At 42.9% G+C, this 22,117-nt stretch overlaps 1 protein-coding gene across 5 annotated transcripts in view; it reads right to left on the bottom strand.

The window, feature by feature from the left end:
- LOC140741309 (arf-GAP with GTPase, ANK repeat and PH domain-containing protein 1-like) overlaps positions 1-22,117 on the bottom strand; it is a 172,884-nt gene that overhangs the window by 13,022 nt on the left and 137,745 nt on the right. For 2 of the 5 annotated variants that reach the window (XM_073071378.1, XM_073071375.1), the window contains exons 12-14: positions 19,563-19,700; positions 12,271-12,411; positions 465-524 (exon numbers count right to left, since the gene is read on the bottom strand). In XM_073071378.1, coding sequence (XP_072927479.1) covers positions 465-524; positions 12,271-12,411; positions 19,563-19,700 — 339 coding nt within the window. The remainder of the gene's footprint in view (positions 1-464; positions 525-12,270; positions 12,412-19,562; positions 19,701-22,117) is intronic. The other 3 variants (XM_073071379.1, XM_073071377.1, XM_073071376.1) reach the window with 2 other exon arrangements.

Here is a 22,117-nt window from a genome sequence, read left to right as displayed (position 1 = left end):
CAGAGAAAATCCTCTCCCTGTGACACATTTTCACTGGATCTAGCATCTGGAGTCTTTCACAAGAGCCAATTATCCAGCCACAATTAACTTGCAGTTTGATGAGGGGAAATACTTCTTTCAAATCAGCACAATAGTTGGCCGGTGTTCTTTGTATATACAGCCCACAAGGTGAACAGTAACACAAATCTCCTTCCCGTTATCAAACAAATATACACTGAACTCCTGTCTGCCCCTTCTCCTCCCCACTTTTCCACGTGCTTTCCCAAACCACAAGAACAAAAAATACATGGGAATCACAGCCCAGAGATGGCCATGAGGAAGGATTTAACATTCATGGATGCAAAAGGACAACTGTAATGTGAGGAGAGACAAGACAAACAATTGAACACAGATATACCGCAGACAGATCACACACAACAACCAACAATGGCGCTAGCCACTGGATACAATTCAGAATACATTACCTGCTCTGTATATATTTCTTAAACTACCAAAACGCTTTAATTTCCACACCCTGCGTTTGGCTGCACCCAGAATCCAGCAAAGCAAGAGGCAGAAACAATTGGAGAAAGACATTGGAGAGAAGATTACTGCAGAGTACATCAACAACTGCAAAAGGAAACAGCTGCCCGAAGGGAGAGGGCTTGGGAGTGACGATACAGTCTATCTCATATTGGGCATGAAAGAAACAGTACCATTTAACCACTCAAAAGCATGCATTTGAAGTTATACAAAACCCATAAGACCTACAGAGTGGATCACCGGGTCTCTCTCCCTCTCTATTTACCAAGAGTGCTGCATACGAAGGGGCCAAAGCTTTGTTGAGGATCCCTACCACCTATCCCACAATTTCCTTGACCCACTACTGTCACAAAGGAGGTACAGGAGCATCAGGACTAGGACTTCCAGACTGGGTAACAGTTTCTTCCCTCCAGCTGTGAGACCAATGAATACCCTGCCACCCATAAGGCCTCATGACTAGGACAGGGGGCTATTTACTGTTTACCTTCACTACGCACTACAGGCATTTTAATTATACATATTTGATTCACTTATTTGTGGCAATATTTTGTTTTATGTGCTGTGTGTGATATACATTTGTGGCTGAACCATGGTCTGGAGGAATGTTGTTTTGTTTGGTTGTATGATAACTACAGTCAGATGACAATAAATTTGAACTTAAAAATAGGAGTGTTACAGCATTTACAGCCCATCCCTTATTGTCCTTGAACTGACTGACACGCATGGCCAGTTCAGCTGCAGATTAAATTCATATACAAGTCACAAAAGGATGCCAAAGTTCCTTCACTGTAGTTAGCCAGATAGGTTTTGCAACAATCTAGCGGTTTCATGCTACCTTTTTAATTCCAGATTTACCCGCCCCAGACATTCTCTCTCCTCCCTCCTCCCATCAGGCAGAAGATACAAAAGCCTGAAAGCACACACCACCAGGCTCAAGGACATTTTCTGCCCCACTGTTATAAGACAGTGGGGTAGAACAGTTCCCTAGTACGATAAGATGGACTCTTGACCTCACAATCTACCTTGTTATGATCTTGCACTTTGTCATTTTGATAGCTGTTACACTTCATTCTGTATTGTCATTGTTTTACTTTTTTCTACCTCGATGCATTGTCTAATGATTTGACCTGTATGAACAGTATTGAAGACAAGCTTTTCACTGTATCTTGCTACATGTGACAAAAATAAACTGAAACCAAAACCAAAGACTTAATTAACTGCATTTAAGCTCCCCAGATGACATATAGGGATTTGAATCATTAGTCCAGATCTATAGCCACTGGGCTCCCACATCCTGCCAGTTTCTTGATACTAATTCAGTTTTATTAAGTCACTTAGACGGTAAAAACCAGGTCTCAAGTGATGTCTGTCTTCACTAAGAGCAGTAATTAACTGTTGAAGGTCTTTCATTACAACATAATCTCAGCTGACCATTTTTTACTATAGTTATCATGTCTCATCTCATGATAGCCATGGTACAAGATGACTGTATATCTGTTTCTCTCTCTCTCTCTCATACACACATACACACACTCACATACACTTTTCTTGTTCATCAATTACTAAGTTTTATTTTTTTAAATAAAGTTTCAGTAACTTTATTTCTAAATTTGGTAAGAATTAAGGTGCAGGAAGCTTGCAAACAGTCACCAATGTCAGGTGAAATGTTAATTTCAGATCTGAGATCGATATACATTCTAACATGCGGCACTGGCAGTATGTGAAACTTCGGCATAGGTCACCCATGATATTAAATGGGGGAACAGGCTTGAAGGGCTGAAAGGCCTCCACTTGAACAATGAACTGCTACTTGACAGCTCGAAGATAAAAATGCTCCTCTGAATAACTTTGCTGATCTAGTTAATGGCTAATTAAATGACAACGTCCTCCAAGTTTAGTCTTTCTTATCTCAATTAGAGGAACGTGGTGTAATTCAAATGGAACATTTGTGGAACTGTTAGTTCTGTGAAGCTGCAGGGTTCTTTAATGAGATTGATTCTTTATAGGAGGTGTGATCCTGGGATCCTGGTAACCAGCTTCGGGAAGCACAGGAACCTTTACATTGCAATTTTCCCTCTTTGTTCAATGACTGACTGGGAAAGGGGAGAAAGGAACGAGTGAAGTATTGATCTCAACAGGCAGACCTGACATCGTCTCAACTGAAGGATGGACGGAGGAAGACCTTACTCAGACTATATGTTGGGTGTGACAGCACAGGCAATGGACCTAGTTGCTTGACGCAACCTGCACCAAGTTACACTTGCTGTTCAGATAGGTAGGGAGGGAACTTGTTCAAATAGCAGGTGAAAATAAAGTGCCTCCACCAACTGGAGCAACACGGAGAAAATGCTGGAGGAATTCAGCAGGTCAGGAAACATCTTCGATGGAAAATGAAACCTCTGTAGATGCTGCCTGACCTGCTGAGTTCCTCCAGCATTTTTTGTGTGTTGCTTGAGATTTCCAGCACCTGAAGAATCACTTGTACCTCCACCAATTAGTCGCCTTCTGCTACCCAGTAAACAGTCAACCCAATCCACAGAAGTCTCGTTCCCAACAATGCCCACCAACCAACACTTATTGGTAAAGCTGAATATACTTCTTCATTGACTAATTTTATTTTTAATGTATTCAGAGATACAGACTATAACAGGCCCTTCCAGCTTAAGAAGCCTGCACCCATGTGACCAATTAACCCGTATGTCTTTGGAATGTGGGAGGAAACTGGAGCACCTGGAGGAAGCTAACTCAGTCACAAGGAGAGTGTACAAACTCCTTACAGACAGTGGCAAAATTGAACCTGGGTCACTGGCATGTAAGAGTACTACACTACTGTGCCACCCAGTTCTTTGGTGAAGGAATACCAACAGGGAGGGAGGCCCAGGATTCAGACCCAGTAAGGAACTGTGATATACTTCCATGAGTGGTTAGTGTGGTCTCAGAGAGGAGTCTGCAAGTGGTAGTGTTGCCCTGTGCCTGAAGCCTTGGTCCTTCTTTGGTGAGTGGTCATGAGTTTGGGAGATGCTGTTGGAGTCACTTGGGCAAGTAACTGCACTGCATTTTTGCAGGTGGGACACACAGCAGCCTCTGTATGCCAGTGATGATAGGAATGAGTGTTTAGGGTAGTGGCTGGAATGCCAGTCAAGTAGGCTGCTTTGCCCTGGGTAGCGTGGAACTAATTTTGAGTTGGTTGGGATGCAATTATCGTGGAAAATGGAGAGTATTCTATCATTTTCCTGATATGTGTCTTGTTGACGGTGGAAAGGCTGTGGGGAGTCAGGAAGCGAGTCACTCACCACAGAATACCCACTTTCTGACCTGTTCTTGCAGCCATGGTATTTCTGTGTGTGTGTGGGGGGGGGGGGGGGCGGTCCAATTGAATCACAGGATGTTGATAATGGGGGGATTTGGTAATGCTACTGATGCTATGTGGCTAGATTCTCTCTCTCTCTCTCTCTAGTTAGAGACAATCAAAGCCTGACACTTCTGTGAAGCAACAAACATTCACCACTTACCATGTTTAACCTTTCTCCCACTGATGCTGACTGACAGACTGGATTTGCATCAAGGATTGATCTCTAGAACTTTCCTCTCACTAACTGCACAGAATTATAGGGGAGAATGTAGGACCAGCACTAAGTGACATTACAAAGAAGGCACAACTGCATCTCTACTTTCTTAGAAGTTTGCATAGATTCGGCATGTCACCAAAAACTTTCACAAGCCTCTAAAGATCACGGCCAGATATGGAAGCACCAATGCCCAGGAACAGAAAAGTCTACAGAAAGTGGTGGATACAGTCCAGTCCATCACAGGCAAAGCCCTCCCCACCATTGAGTATATTTACATGGGGTGCTGCTACAGAAAGCAGCGTCCATCATCAAGGACCACACCATCCAGGCCATGCTCTCATCTCGCTACTACCCTCGGGTAGGAGGTCCTGAAGCCTCAGATCCCACAGTCAGTGGATCTTAAATAGGGCTGCTCATTTGTGGGTGCAGCTGCTGAAGTGCTCCTTCTGTCTCAGTCCAAGAGCCTAGCAACTAATCAAACACCCACCACCCAATGTGCCAGCTCATGACTATGGGCTTCCAGACCTAACAATCCTGCCCCCTTCACCACCTGCTGATCGTCATGCGACTTAATCCGGGATGTTAGGGTGAATTCCCTTAATGGAGAACTCCTGTGTGTGACTTTATTTACTTCACACCATATGTGCTGAACACAATCTTATCATCACAAACACTCTCTTTGTCAGAAAAACAAATTCAAGGCATCCTGGCAACACCCCCAACCTTGTTGGCTGCAAGGTGGGCTGCACCCACCTGATTTGCCATCTTTATCGCTGTCATCCTTCACCTCATTGGCCAAGTCCAGCCTCAGGGAATCTCAGTCAAATATAGAATGGAAAACAGGCTTTTCAACCTTAACCAGTTCAAGGCCAAGAACAAGGTCAGCACCACCACTATCATGGAGCTTCAGTATGTGGATGACAACGCCATCGCAGTACACTCTGGAGCCAACCTCTAATGCATGCTGAGTGACTTTGCCGAGGCATATAGAGTCCTGGGTCTAGTTTTGAATATAAAAAAGACACATGTTTGCCACCGCCTAACTTGCTCTCCATAAAAGTTGACAATATCACCCCTGAAAATGTAGGCCACTTTCTCTACCTTGACAGTATTCTCTCCTCAAAAAAGACATCAAAACAGAGATCAACCACTGCCTGAGTAGTGCTAGAGATGCATATGTAAGATTAAGTTGAAAGATCAGCAATACCCTGGTGGGGAAAGGAAATGCTTCAAAGATAATGTCAAAATCAGCGTTGTCACAGGAAAGCAGCATCCATCATCATGGTTTCTACCATCCAGGCCGTGCTCTCTTCTCGCTGCTGCCATCAGGAAGAAGGTACTGAGGCCTTTGGACTCTTACCACCAGGTTTAGGAACAGTTATTACCCCTCAACCATCAGGCTTTTGAACCAGAGAGGACAACTTTACTCAACTTCACTTGCCCTATCTACGGACTCACTTTCAAGGACTCTTCATCTGATGCCCTCAATATTGCTTGCTTGCTTGTTCCACTTATTTATTGATTGGTTTGTTTATTTATTTACCTATCTATTTATTTATTCATTCATTCATTTATTCATCTATTTCTTTCTTTCTTACCTTTTCTTTCTTTTTGTATTTGCACACTGGTTGTCTGCCCTGCAGATACGGTCTTTTATCGATTATATTATGATTACTGAGTTTATTGAGTATGCAAACAAGAAAATGTATCTCAGGTCTGTATACGGTGACATATACATACTTTGATAATAAATTTACTTTGAACTTTGAAGAAATTGACCATTACATCTAAAAACTGGGAAGCAATTGCATTCAATAGATACACCTGAATGAAATCTGTTCAAGAGGGAGTTGCTACATGAGAACGACCTCTGCAGTGCCGCAGAGAACAAGCGGCAGCTGTGAAAGGAGCGGGTGAGCAACCAAAAGACCCAATCACTAACCACAGCCACCACTCACTCGTGTCCACACTGCACGAGATTATGTGGATCCCAGATCAGCCTCTGCAGCCACCCGAGAACCCACCAATAGACAACCCCTAAGGAGAACATCATACTCGATTCGAGTGATCACACTACCACACTACTACTACTATTACCCTACAACCATCAGGCTCCTGAAACGGCATGGATAACTTCACTCACCACAACTCTGAACTGATTCCACAACCTACAGACTCACTATCAAGGAATCTTTACAACTCATTCTCAGTTTTGTTTTACTTGCAAAGTTCGTCTTTTTTTTGCACATTGGTTGTTTGCCAGTCTTTGTTTATATATACTTTTTCGTAAATTCCATTGCATTTCTTTATTTTCCTGTAAATACCTGCAACAAAATCGATCTCGTATACGTACTTAGATAATGAATTTTACTTTGAATATTTTGACTAGTGGAAATGGACTTATAACCTGTCAGTTTCTAACCTAGTACCGCAACTATCAGGTTAACTCACTTACAATGTAGCTAACAACCGCCATGACAAAGCGCATGGGTATGTGGTGAGGAATGAGTCAGCTGTGATGCTCAGAGGAATCAAGCAGCCAAACAGCTTTAATCAAATGCCACAAATAGCAATCTGATAAAAGACTGGATTTGCACTCCAGGTCAGCCCAGGTGGATGCTTCATTGGGATGGTGGGGTCACAACAGGCAACTCAGATCTATTGATCTTGTGACTAACAGAAGTGTACACAAGGGAAAAATATGTATTGTGTTTCAGCATCAACCATAAGAACCCACGCCACCCAATTACACCCATGTGGCCAACTAACCTACTAACCCATACGGCTTTTGAATATGGGAGGAAACTGGAACACCCAGAGGAAACACACGCAGCTACGGTGAGAACATACTAACTCCTTACAGACAGCGATGGGAATTGAACCCCAATCACTGGTACTGTAATAGAGTTACGCTACCATGCTGCCCCCAAGATATAGAAGCAGGAATTCACCATTTGGCTTGATGGGCCTGTTCTTCAATTCAACAAGATTGTGGCTGATCATTTACCTCAGCATCACTTTCCTGCACTAATCTCATCCCTTGATTCCTTCAACATCCAATATTCTATCAAGCTCTGCTTAAATATACTCACCAACCGTCCATGGATTCACCACCCTCTACATGAAGAAATTTCTTACCATCTCTGTCTTCAATGGAGAACTTTTTAGTCTGAGACTGTGACCCCTGGTTCTAGACACCCCAGCCACGGGAAAAATCAACCCCACATCGGCTCTGTCAAGCCCAGGAGGTTTGTTGTACATTGCAATGCAATTCCAGATGGTGTGGTGGTTTGTTTTACAGTATGATGTCCTACTCCATAACTGTTCCCACTGACCTCACCTCTGCTCACTCGTCTCTTTGGAAGGCACCCCTTCTTCTTTGTCCTTCCTAACTGTACAGCTTTATGATAGGAGCTAGCTGTAAAAAACAAATGTCAGATTGTGTGTGGCACTATTCATAATAACTCAGATGACTTGCTATCTAAATCTAATCGTTACATAAACAGAAAGACCGGTGAGCCGGACATCAGTTGCAGGAAGGTCTTCTAAGGGACTGGATATACAAGTATTTGGATAGACATGGACTGATTAAGGATAGTTAGCATGGTTTTGTTTGTGGTAGGCCATGTCTAACCAATCTTATTGGGTTTTTCAAGGAAGTTACCGTGAACATGGATGTTGTCTACATGGACTTTAGCAAGGCATTTGACAAGGCCCCACATGGGAGGTTGGTCAAGGAGGCTCAGTCGCTCGGCATTCAGGATGAGGTAGTAAATTGGGTTAGTCATTGGCTTTGTGGGAGAAGCCAGAGAGTGGTAGTAGATGGTTGCCTCTCTGACTGGAGGCCTGTGACTAGCAGAGTGCTGCAGGGATCGGTGCTGGGTCCATTGTTGTTTGTCATCTATATCAATTATCTAGATGATAATGTGGTTAACTGGATCAGCAAATTTGCGAATGACACCAAGATCGGGGGTGTAGTGGACAGCGAGGAAGGCTATGACAGTTTGCAGAGGGATCTGCATCAGCTGGAAAAATGGGCTGAAAAAATGGCAGATGGAATTTAATGCAGAAAAATGAGAGGTGTTGCACTTCGGTAGGACCAACCAGAGGAGGTCTCATACAGTGGACAGCTGGGCACGGAGGAGTGTGGTAGAACAAAGGGATCTGGGAATACAGGTCCATAATTTATTAAAAGTGGTGTCACAGGCAGATAGGGTCGGAAAGAAAGCTTTTGGCACAATGGCCTTCATAAATCAAAGTATTAAGTATAGGAGATGGGATGGTATGTTGAAGTCGTATAAGATGTTGGTGAGGTCAAATTTGGAGCATTGTGTGCAGATTTGGTCACCTTCCTACAGGAAAGATGTAAACAAGGTTGAAAGAGAAAATTTACAAGGATGTTGCCAGGAAAGATTATAAGGAAAGATTGAATAGGTTAGGACTTTATTCCTTAGAATGTAGAAGATTGAGGGGAGATTTGATAGAGGTAAACAAAATTATGAGGGGTATAGATAGGGTAAATGCAAACAGGCTTTCCACTTAAGTTGGGTGAGACTACAATCAGAGGTCATGGGTTAAGGGTGCAAGGTTAGAAGTTTTAGGGGAACATGAGTGGAAACTTCTTCACTCAGAGGGTCACGAGAGTGTGGAATGAACTGCCAGTACAAATAGTGCAAGCGAAGTTGGGTTATGGAGGGCTATGGTCCCCATGCAGGTTGATAGGAGTAGGCAGTCTAAATGGTTTCAGCATGGACTAGATAGGCTGAAGGGCCTGTTTCTGTGCTCTACTTTTCTATGACTCTATAATACTTCAAAAGTTTCAGAGGCTTCAAAGGTACATTTAATGTCAGAGAAACGTATGCAATATACATTCTGAAATTGTTCTATAATATTTCTATACTTTGTAAATGTGCACAGTTCTGCCACCAAAATGCACACTTGAATGTGCCCCTTTATAACTGTATTACCTCACCAGTTGTATTACTGATATATCCCAGTGGATGTCAAGGATCAATTTGCTTACTAACAGATCTTCAATATGACCTTATTCATGGTAATGGACAACTTAACACACAATGATGAATTCTGCTGCCTATGTATTTATTCTAATAATGGGTGCCACAGTAGCATCGTGTTAGTGAGACACAATTACAGTTCAGGGTGTCGGAATTCAGGGTTCAAACCAGTGTTCTTAGTAAGGAATTTGTACGTCCTCCCTGCGGAATGCGTGAATTTCCTCCAGATGCTCTGGTTTCCTCCCACAGTCCAGAGATATACTGGTTAGTAGGTTAATTGGTCATTGTAAATTGTCTTGTGATTAGGCGAAGATTAAATCAGGGGTTGTTGGAGATGCAGCTTGAAAAGCCAAAAGGGCCTATTCCAATCACAAATGAGAAAAACTGCAGGTGCTGGAAATCCAAGCAACACACACAAAAGAAGGGAAGATTTAAACTTCTTCAGATAAGCTTCTTTTTGTGTGTGTTGCATGGCCTATTCCTAGCTGTAATTCTAAAAATAAATCACAAAATCTAATCGCTGTGAAAAGAAAGATTGCTTAAATAAGAATTAGAAACTAATTAATGTTAAACACACATCCTGGAAGCCATTTATCAGTTAAATGTAATTTTAGACTTTTGTCTGTCTTAAGCTTATCTGGACCTGAATGTTGACATATTAGATCTCACATGAATTTGGACATATAGTGTAATAATACTGCCTTGTGCTCACTGCATTAAGTCCAACTGTTTGTAAATGCTTACATCCTGCTGAATTCAACCAAGCTAAAATCTCTTGGAAATTTCAGATTCATACAATAATACTAAAACCCCTGACACTAATCAAGTAACTTGAATAAGGTGCTGCTTAATAAGGACAGGTGTTTTTATTATTCTGTCTGGTCACTTTAAGGGAAGTAAATAAGTCTAATAATAAACCAATTACCCATTAATTTTTAACACAAGAGATTCTGCAGATGCTGGAAATCCAGAGTAACACACACAAAATGCTGGAGGAACTCAACAGGTCAGGCAGCATCTATGGAAATGAATAAACAGTTGATGTTTTGGGTCAAGACCCTTCTTCAGGACTGGAAAGGAAGGGGGAAGATGCCAGAATAAAAAGGTTGGGAGAGGGGAGGAGGACAGGCTAGAAGGTGATATGTGAAACCAGGTGGGTGGGATTTGTAAAGGGCTGGAGAAGGAGGAATCTGATAGGAGAGGAGAGTAGACCATGGGAGAAAGGGAAGAAGGAGAGGCACCAGGGAGAGGTGATAGGTAGCTGAGGAGAAGAGGTAAGCGGTCAAAGTGGGGAATAGAAGCAGAAGGAAGGGGGGAAGGGGGAAGGGGAAAAGAAGGAAAATTACCAGAAGGAGAAATTGATGTTCATGCCATCAAGTTGGAGACTACCTAGACAGAATGGTAAGTGTTGCTGCTCCACCCTGAGGGCAGCTTCATCATGGCAGAAGATTGTCATGTCAGAATGGGAATAGGAATTAAAGTAGCTGGCCACTGGGAAATTCCACTTTTGGCATATGGAACGGAGGTGCTCGACGAAGTGGTTCCCCATTTTATATCGGGCCTCACCAATGCAGAGGAGGCCACATCGGGAGCACCAGATAGAATGACCCCAAGAGATTTGTGGGTGAAGTGTTGCCTCAATTGGAAGTACTGTTTGGGACCCTGAATAGAGGTGAATGAGCAGGTGTAGCATTTCTGTCACCTGCAGGGATATGTGCCCGGAGGGAGATTAATGGGGAGGGTAAATGGACAAGGAAATCATGGTGGGAGCAATCACTGTGGGAAGTAGAGAGTGTGAGAGGGAGGTAAAGATCTGTTTGATGTTAGGATTACATTGAGGATGGTGGATGTTCTGGAGAATGATGTGTTGGATGCAGAGATTCATGGGGTGGTAGGTGAGGACAAGAGGAACTCTATCCCTGTTGAGGCGGCAGGGAGATTGGGTGAGTGTGAATATCTGGGAAATGAGGGTGAGGGCAGCATCAATGGTGGAGGGAGGGAAACCCTGTTCTTTGAAGAGGAGGACATTTCTGATGCCTGGAAAGGAAAGCCACATCCTGGGAAAAGATGCGGCAGAGATGAAAGAACTGAGAATAAGGAACAGCATTTTTACAGGAGACAGGATGGGAAGAGGAAGATAGAAGATTGTTGTTGAGTGGACAGAGCTCAGGCTACTTGGCTTAAATGTTCAATGAAAGTGCATGTATTCAACCAAACTGGAGATGCTTGTCACTTTAAGACTTAAACAAGACCCTGCATGGGTCAATTAAGAGAGCATGTTCCAGTGTTTTGAATTCAAATTGGGAGACTGAAAGTTGAATTAGTATGACAGGGTAATGTGTCAGTCATGAAACGTGAGCTCAATGAACTGTGTGAGAATGAATTTAAGCTTGCATTTCCTTCACACCCTCTGGGTCACTGTAGAAGCATGAAGTTTTATACCCTCATGAGGCTAAACATTGGAAGGAATTATTACAGACCAACTTTGCTGGTCAATGCAAGCTCTGGGGCCATTTGAAAAGGTCTCAATTGAACAGTGTACATATTAATCCACAACTATGGGAAATATTGGGATAGTTTACAGAATAGCCCAAAGGATGCTTATGTAGAAATAAGTCGGCACAAAAGCAACCTAATTAAATGGTCATCACCAGGATTCCTTTTCAGACAGTGGTTTATGATCTGAAATGTGCTTCCTGAATGGGATGCCAAGTCAACAGGAACTGACAAAAGGGAAATATTTGATGGGAATACAGTTCAACAGAATGCTCTTGCAATAAGCCAGCACAGGATCACAGACAAGGTTGGACTGGGGGCAGCAAGAGGCAAGTGGTCTTCTACTGTGCTTTCAATGAGTCTCAAAGCTGCTTGAGGCTGGAATTTCATTGTCCTAATTGGCCCTCTGGCACCTTGGTGTCAAACTGTACGACACCATGACAACTTTCCCTCCATACCCCCCACCCCATAGAGTTCTTCAGCATTAGCATTTCACTGAGACAGAAGACAGTCAGTAAGCAGGTTGCATTGGCTTTAGGGTTTATAGTGAACAGCAGCCACACTCCTCCCACCACCTTACTGACACCCACAGAAATGGCTAAAATACTTCTCCACGAAAGAAGCAGCTAGGCAGAAACAGGTGACCTGCCGCATGCTGCCGGGCTCACCTTCTGCTAGGCCCACCGTGCCGTCAGCCTTGCTCATGCTCTTCTTCCTCCGGTGCTTCTTCCGGTTTATCTGGGGCGAGGGAGGCAAGTCCAGCTTGCTGCCTGTGGGACTGCATGCAGCTTCCCCTGTGCCAGTTCCTTCTTCAAATAGGGGAGGGGGAAGAAAAGTAGAAAGTGAATCATCCTCACTGCTGTAATGCTGAAATTCACTTTTCCAGTGCACCATCTGGGTTACCAGAGCCCATTTTGTCCTCCTCTCTGAGGCCAATAGTTATCCCGCAGCCAACACCACTGAAATGGGTGGTCTGGTCACTTGTGCTCCATTTAGAATCTTGATGTGTACAACTGCTCAAGGGTATATCATTGGCAGTAAAGTGCTCTGGGATAACCTGGGGTTGTGGAACGCTTTGTGGGAAAAACAAGACTTTGCTCTGTAACTTGTTCCCACTGATATTGATCAAGAAATCCTAGCCTCAGCTGGGATTATAAAAATAACTGAGCTGCTTCCACAACTATCTTGTCCAAGCTAATCCAGTTCAGTACATGCAAGAAAGCAAATCCACAATGAACCAGCCTCACCCGTTATGCTTATCCAGCAGATGTTGCTGGAACTTGGGCGACTTGAGTTATGGAGAGAGGTTGAACAGGTTTGGACTTGAGCGTAGGAGAATAAGGAGTGACCTTATAAAGGTGTATGAAATCATGAGGGGTATAGGTAGGGTGAATGTACATAGTCTTTCTTCCAGGGTTGGGAAATCAAGAACGAGATGGCTTAGGTTTAAGATGAAAGGGAAGATATTTAATAGGAACCTGATGGTCAACTTCTTCACTCACAGAGTGGTCTGTACATGGAACAAGCTGCCAAAGGAAGTGGTGAAGGCAGGTACATCAACACTGATAAATTTGGATAGGAAAGGTTTTGAGGGATATGGATGGCCAAATATAGGCAAATGAGACTAGCTTAGATGGAACTCTTTGTTGGCACGGAGTAGAGTCATCGTCATACAACACTATAAGCAGAGAAACAGGCCCTTCTGCCCATCTTGTCCATGCTAGCCTGGTCTTCTTCTAGTCCCATGTACCTGCTCCCAGACCATAGCCCTCCATACCCCCCCATCCATGAAGCTGTCCAAACTTCTCCTAAATGTTACAATTGAACTCGCACCTATCACTTCCACTAACAGCTCCTTCCACACTCACACCACCCTCAAAGTGAATAAGTTCCAATTCATATTCCTCTGAGATATTTCACCTTTCACTCTAAACCTATTTCTAATTCTAGTCTCACCCAACCCAAGGGGGAAAAAGCCTGCGTATATTTACCTTATCTATAGCCCTGATAATTTTGTATACTTCCATATGATCTCCTCTCATTCTCCTGCGCTCCAGGGAATGAAGTCCTAACTATTTAACCTTTCCCTATAACTCAGATCCTCAGGTACTGGCAACATCCTTAGAAATTTTGTCTGCCCTCTTTCCAGCTTATTGATAATTTTCCTGTAGGTAGATGAGCAGATTAACTGGGTCAAGGACCTGCTTCTATGCTGTATGACTCTATGACTCCATCTACATAGCACTTTATTTAAGCAAGATAAGAACTTTTTTCCCTCCATAGTAAGTAGTTTTCCTCCTAATTTTTTGGCAATAAGATGTATAGATTAGAGTGCTTCAATCATTCTGTACTACATTTACAACATGCACATTTCACTGGTAATAATTCACTTGTAATGGTGAAGTGCAGGCTTGTAAATGTCAGCGTGGAAAGCAATTTCTCCCTTGGGCCTTGTTATGGCCATGTGCTGGGCTGCATAAGCCTGTTGGATTAAACTAGTAGCAATTTAACACGTACCATTTAGATTCTGGCAAGTTCAGATCTGAGAAATTCAAAGTGAAAGCTATTACTCCACATTTATAAAGCTACGAGAAGTGCTGTCATCAATCTCTGAACTGTATCCGATTATTAAAACATACATCAACACACTTTGAGTGATGATAAATTTGGAGTTCTGGGTGGGATGTTCCAACAGTCATCTATTCTGAATCAGATGTTGATACTAAGGCTAGTCCTGGCAGTGTTATCCAGTGAGCTGCTCTCATCTGTCCACGTTTGGCCCATAGCCTCCTAAACCTCTCCTATCTGTGCACTTGACTAGATGGCTTTTAAACACTGCTGGTGTGCCCGCCTCTATTTCTTGCAGCTTATTCCAAATCTTTGCATGAAGAAGCTACCTCCCTGATGTCACTTTTAAATTGCTCACCTCTGATCATCAACCTTCTTAGCCTCCCCTTCCTGGGAAAAAGACTATGTAGTTCATCCTATCTATGGCCCTCATGATCTAATATACCTCTATAAGGTCACTCATCAATCTTGTATGTTCCAGGGTATAAAATTCTAGTCTATGCAACTTCTCCTTGTAACTCAGGCCCCTAAGTCCACACAACAGCCTGGTAAATCTTTTCTACAAGAACTGCAGTAGTTTATTCAACAGCTGAGCGCAAGATAGACTTTATACTCTTAAAATAATCGAGGGACAGAGTGTAAAATTGTATATAATTTATGTTTTTCTTGTGAATGCTATTTATACAATGCCATGTGACTGTGATGCTGTGGCAAGGGTTTTTCATTGTACCTATGCACACATGGATTTGTGCAGATGACAGTAAGTTTGACTTTGACTTTAAATGTAGGTTAAATGGGCTACTGGATCAGTTCATGAATGGCAGAGCAGAATCTTAGGGCCTTGTGCCCTTCCTCCTGTTCCTGCCTATTGTGTTTGTATCCCAGATTGTTTTATCATCTGCTTTAAAAATAGTACTTTGAATCACAATTTTAAACACAAGGGATTCTGCAGACGCTGAAAATCTTGAGCAACACGCACAAAGTGCTAGCGGAACTCAGCAGGTCAGGCTGCATCTATGGAGGGGAATAAGCAGTCAAATGTTTTGGGCCAAATCTTAATATAGAGTCTTGACCCAAAAAGTTAGCTGTTTATTTGCCTCCATAGATGCTGCCTGACCTGCCGAGTTCCTCCAGCATTTTATATGTTTTGAACCAGCTTGTACGATGTTCGATTTGGACCTTCGGAAGATCACCAACTAACTCCAACGGGCTTCAGTATTCGTTTCCAAGCCTCCCGATTTGGACCTTCGGAGGATCACGTCGTCACTACCTCCTCCCATAGATGCTGTCTGGCCTGCTGAGTTCTGCCAGCATTTTGTGTTTTTAAGTACGATGTTCAGTTTGTGGTGGAGCCCCACAAGCATATGATTTGGACTGATCCAGTTCTATGGATGAACTGCACTGTAAGAGATAGTGTCCTTTACATGTGCCCATTATGGCTTAGGCCGCAGTATCTTGTGGTACACACTCTGCTCTAGCTGTGGGGATTGTGAATCATTATGACTTGGCCCTGCACTTCCTGATATTCTCCAGAAGAGGTCACAGTTAACCAATTTGCCTCTGTAGCCCAACAGCTGCTCCCACTGGGCTGGAACAGAACTGCAAAATCAATTTCAGATTACCACAGCGCACATTGTGAAGGCAAGTTTGTTGCATGTCGTGAGTTAATGTTATGTGGAAAGGTCAAATTAATGCTCACGACCTTGATATGCTTTCATATTGTTATATAAATACTGTTTGCCCTGGGATTGGAGGATGGGAACAGATTGCACACACACTGAGACTAACAGCAACTGCTGCTGAGAAACCATTAGTGCAGTGGAAGATGCAGAAAGGGAAGGGGAAAGAAATAGTGTCACTACTAAACGTGAATTACAAGATTCTCTCCAAGGTGATTCACCCAGAGCAGACCTGTGCCACATGCAGGAATATGACAGCTGACAGCATTGTGCTTCTCATGGGATACGGTTGCCTCTGTACAGGACAGGGGGTGGGAACTTGCCTGATTATCTTAGGCCAGCAGAAGAGCTTGGACAGGATATAATATATGTACTTGATAGACATGCTCTCCAAAGTGGGGTTTTGGGAGGGAATCTGTAATTGGATACAAGTGCCCTACTTGGACATCAGAATCATAATCAGAATTACTCTAGGTTACAATAAAAGTAAATAAATTGTGCAAAAGAGGAATAGTGAGGTCGTGTTCATGCACCATTCAGAAATCCGATGGCAGAGGAGAACAAACTATTCCTAAAATGTTAAGTGTGGGTCTTCAGTCTCTGTACCCCCTCCTTGATGGTAGTAAAGAGAAGAGGGCATTTCCCAGATGGAGAGGGTCCTTAATGACGGATGCCTCCTTCTTGAAGCACCGCTGTTAAAAGATGGTGGGGAGGACTGTGTCTGTGATGGAGCTGGCGGAGCCTACAACTCTCTGCAGCCTCTTACGATCCTGTCCATTGGTGACTCCATACTAGGCAGTGATGCAACGAGTGAGAATGTTATCCACCGTATGTCTTTAGAAATTAGCTAGAGTCGTTGATTACATACCAAATCTCCTCAAACTCCTAATGAAGTTTAATGAAATATGGTAATGCAGTCCAAGTTAATGGGTGAGAAATGGGAAGATTCCCTTCACATCTGGAGTTAGCAAAGGCTGCTCTTCTCCTCTGTTTTATTTGTGTTGCACACAGCCTTCTGCCAAATCCATCAGGAAAGACATGGGTGTAAGAGGGGTGACAATCCCAAGCAGCAGAGGCACTCAGGCCGAAGCCTTTATTATTATATGGACAATGTTCTGACTGGTTGGTCCACAGAAAAATAAGCATCTGCAATCCATTAGGTTCAAACTAACTTCAGGGGCCAGAGACAGCAGCAGCAAAAGTGAGGTATGTTCTTTGGTGGCTGTTCTGATTGATCTTCTATTGTCTTCACTTATCAGGTCAGTGCTGGCAATATTAGAGCATAACGGAGGGTCACAGTGGAGCCAACTAATACACAGCATGATTCCACAAAAATGCAGGCAGTAACATGCAGCTACTCTGTTTAAGCAGTACTGGTTACATGCTGGAAAGAGTACGTGGGGAGGACTGCTCTGCATTTCTTCAAAATGCTGCCAGGGGACTTTTCACATCTAGCTGAGAGAGCACATGGGGCTTTGGTTTAATGTCTCATCAGAGTGTTGATTCTTCCATGGGCAGGGTACTCTCTCTGTGCTCCCCGATAATGGGCTCAAAGCTCTGGAGTAAGGATTAAACCCAAAACTTTCTGCAAGGAGAGAGTCACCTACTGAGCTGTACTGTGAAATCTACATCGCTGAACAACCTCACATGCTACAAGGAGAGGTCGGGTAAAATTGGGTTATTTTCTCTGGATTGTGATTGACTCACGCTCACCCCCAAATAGGAACAGTCTGGTCCACTTTGGTGGCTCAGAAAGAGAGTCTCCATCTCTGAACTGCAAACTACAGAAAGGTGACAAGTTCAGTCACAGAATATGCGGTCAAAGTCTGTCTGGCTTAGGGAAGGTCAGAGGAAAATATTGGTTAGCAATACCATTGATGGTCTTGGACACTCAGACATATGCAGAAATCAGTGCAAATTCTCTCTTGGCAAAGGGAACTGGTTTGAAACACTGAAACTAAAAGTTTCTACTGCTGGACCCTCACCACCCAGGATATGTCCACTTCTCATTACTAACATCAGGGAGGAGGTACAGGAGCCTGAAGACGTACATGCAACAATTTAGGGATAGCTTCTTCCCCTCCAACATCAGATTTCTGAACAGTCCATGAACTCATGAACTCACTATTTTGCTCTATTTTCACACAACTTATTTATTTTTTATATTTCTTTTTCTAAGTCATATTAAGTTTTTCTATGTATTGCACAGTACTGCTGACGCCAAGCAATAAATTTCACAACATATATCAGTGACAATAAACCTGGTTCTGATTCTTGTTCTGGAAAAGGTAAAACAATGAAGCTAATCCTGCTTATGTGACCCAGGATGTATATTTTACATATCAACATCTCCAAGCGGCTACAAGACGGGTATGCTATCAAGTTAATACTGAGATGGTAATCCAGAAGCTTGGATCAGAAGACCGTCAGAAGATGGTCTGGGTTCAAATTCCATTGTTATTCAGTTAAGTGAATAAATCCAGGATGGAAGGTTAGAATCAGGAATATTGACAGTGAAACTACTGCATTATTGTTTTAAAAAGGCAACAGGTTAGCTAATATCCTTCTGAGTATGAAATCTGCTGTCCAATGGAATTCCACCCACAGTAGAGTGGCTGACTGTTAAATGCCTCAGCAAGACACTCAGTTCAGGGGGTGATTAAAGTTGGGAATGCTATGGATAAGGAAGTATAAAAATAAATAATCAGTTATGTGCTATAAGGAGAGGTTGGATAAACTTGGGTTGCTTTCTCTGAGTTGTGAAGGTTGAGTGGAGATCTGATTATGACAGGTGCAGATAGAGCAGATGGCCTTTTCTCCCCCAAAGGATCAGAATGTCTAAAACTAGAGGGCATGCATTTAAAGTGATAAGGAGTAAGTTCAAAGGACATGTGTGAGGCAAGATTTTTTTTCACACACATTGATGGATCCCTGGAGTGCATTGCCAGGGATGATGTTGGAGGCAGATATGATAAAGGTGTTTAAGAGCTTCATAGATAGGCACATGATGTGCAGAGAATGGAGGGAGATGGACATTGTGTAGGTCATACAGCACTACAGCACAGAAATAGGCTCTTCAGCCCGTTTAGTCTGTGCCAAACTATTAGCTGGTCTCAACTGGACCACAGCCTCTCATAACCCTCCCTTCCACTCACTTATCCAAATTTCTTTTAAATGTTGCAGTCGAACCCACATTCACCATTTTGGCTCTCTGACTGAAGTTGTTCCCCCTCAGTTTTCCTTTCACCTTTAACCTATGACCTCTAGTTCTAGTCTCATTGAAAATGCCTGCTTGCATTTACCCTATCTATACACTCATAATTTTGTATACCACTATCAAATCTCCCCTCATTCTCCTACACTAAGTAGAAGGGATTAGTTTAGTTAGGTGTTTAATTACTAGTTTAATTAGCTTGGCTCAAGATCTTGGCTGAAGAGGCAGTTCCTATGCTAAACTGTTCTTTGTCACCTGGAATGTCATTTTGTTGGAGCTTAAATGTATTGAAATTGATATTGAAGAATTGACCATTTTCCCCCAGATGTATGATATGTTACTCAAGCTAGGAAAGCAAAAACTGTAAAGTCTTTCTTAGTTGATGAATAAATTGACTTTGCTGCACATTGCATCTTCAGTGTGTTTGCCAGATGTGCTTTGCTGCTAACTAGAAGGTTAAGCGGTACACCACAATTCAGATCTGAAGGTTTTTCCTTACCAGGGGTACGCAAGATGTTTTCATTCCACTGGTCACTGCTGGGAATGGAGCGGAGGCTGGGGAGAGTCCCTTTGGCCTTGGTGTCACTGCTGATTACCTTCTCAGCAACAGGGTCTAAACTGCTGGAAAGCAGAGAATCTATAGGACAGGAGGCAACATGCGGAGTTACTCAGTCTTCCATGTTCTAAATGTAATTCAAATAGCACTGAGCACACTGTAAGGATCAAGAAACAAATTCTTAACTTGGAATTGTCCTTTGGATGAGAGCAGAACATTCCTCATCAATCAACACATGAATGGGCTTGCTCTTTATAAGTCTTTGTTCTTCCAACCTCAATGTTGAAATCAAGAGCCTCCATCCTGTCTACTATCATTTCTTTCCCTCTTCTCACCTTCCCATGTTACCTCATAAACTTCCCATTTCACCGTGGGCCACAGCCCTCCATTTAGGAGGAACCTCCAACCTCAAAGTCTAACAATGCTCACAGTTTGACACACTGAGTGTCAGGGGGCAGAAGTGAGGGTAGTTGCTATTACTAAGGTTTGAAGGTTGATAAGTCACCTCTACCAGTTGGTGTACACCCCAGGGTTCTGAAAGAGGTAGCTGAAGAGATTGTGGAGACATTAGTAATGATCATTCAAGAGTCACTAGATTCTGTAATGGTCCTGGAGGACTGGAAAATTGCAAATGTCACACCATTCTTTAAGAAGGGAGGGAAGCAAAAGAAAGGAAATTATGGGCCAGTTAGCCTGTCTTCAGTGGTTGGGAAGATATTGGAGTCAATTATGAAAGATGAGGTTTAGGGGTGCCTGGAGGCGCATGATAAAGTAGGCCAAAGTCAACATGGTTTCCTTAAAGGGAAATCTTGCCTGACAAATCTGTTAGAATTATTTGAGGAAATAACAGGCAGGATAGGCAAAGGAGAGTCAGTGGATGTTGCTTACTTGGATTTTCAGAAGGCCTTTGACAAGGCGCCAAACATGATGCTGCTAAACAAGAGCCCGTGGTATTACAGGGGAGAGAGACTAGTATGCATAGAAGATTGGCTCACTTTCAGGAGGCAAAGAGTGATTGTTCCACAGGGGGTCGGTATTGAGACTGCTCCTTTTCACATTATATATCAATGATTTGGATAATGAAATTAAGGGCTTTGTGGGCAAATTTGCAGATGATATGAAGATAAGTTGAGGGACGGGTAGTGTTGAGGAAGCAGGGAGTCTCAAGAAGGACTTAAGACAGATTAGAAGAATGGATAAATAAGTGGCAGATGGAATACAGTGTAGGAAAGTGCATTGTCATGCATTTAGTGGAAGGAATAAAGGTTTAAATATTTTCTAAATGAGGAGAAAATTCAAAAATCAGAGGTGCAAAGGGACTTGGGAGTCTTTGTGTAGGATTCCATAAAGATTAACTTTCAGGTTGAGTTGGTGGTAACGAAGGAAAATGCAATATTAGCATTCATTTCAAGAGAACTAAAATATATGAGCAAGGAGGCTTTATAAGACATTGGTCAGACCAAGACTTGGAGTATTGTGAGCAGTTTTTGGCCCCTTATTGAAGAAAAGATGTGCTGGCATTGGAAAGGGTCCAGAGCAGGTTCACAAGAATGATTCTGAGAATGAAAGGGTTAACGTACAGTATGAGGAGTGTTTGATGGCTCTGGGCCTATATTCACTGGAGTTTAGAAGAACGAGGGAGATCACATTGAAACCCATCGAATATTGAACGGCCTAGATAGAATGGATGTGGAAAGGATGTTTCCTATTGTGGGTGAATCTACGACCAGAGGGCACAGCCTCAGAATAGAGGGTCGCCACTTAGAACACAGATGAGGAGGACTTTCTTTAGCCAGGGGTTAAAGAAATGCACAGGCAGGCACCTCCCAATCTCCGCCCAAGTAACAGGAATTATCTACCACTCATTTCGAACTCACCACTGGTAGCCTATTTTAACCCAGCTCTTAGCCCCAGTCCTTGTTCACTCATTGAACTAACCAGCCTCAACCAGTTGCTCCTAGCCTTCCATTACCTTGATGCCTGTGGTGTTTAGTACCTGTTCTCTTGTTTTGTGGCCCCTTATAGCTTATTATTTTGTGGTTTATTATTAAAATTTTCGCTCACTGCTAAATCATCTCTGCTGCTCTGCTTTTGGGTCAAGCCTCCTCTACGTCTCCTTACAGACGGTGGTGAATCTGTGGAATTCATTACCACAGGCGGCTGTGGAGCCAAGTCATTGAGTATATTTAAAGCGTAGGTTGATAAGTTCTTGATTAGTCAGGCCATCAAAGGTTACGGGGAGAAGGCAGGAGAATTGGGTTGAGAGGGATAATAAATCAGCCATGATGGAATGGCAGATCAGACACAATGGGTTGAATGGTCTAATTCTGATCCTATGTCTTATGATGTTATACAGATCATAACACCCAGCCTACCACAACAAAAGTGAACACCTGCAGAAAATTCAACCTTTATATCTCTGGAGCATTTGCATCAAATGTAACTCCTCACTAAGAGGCCACTTACTATACTGTGGCCAAAGATGAAATGATGATCTG

This window comes from Hemitrygon akajei, chromosome 18 (assembly GCF_048418815.1).
Source record: "Hemitrygon akajei chromosome 18, sHemAka1.3, whole genome shotgun sequence".
NCBI lineage: Eukaryota > Metazoa > Chordata > Chondrichthyes > Myliobatiformes > Dasyatidae > Hemitrygon > Hemitrygon akajei.
The sequence above is the reverse complement of the archived record's forward strand: the minus strand, read 5'-3'. Positions and strand labels throughout refer to the sequence as shown.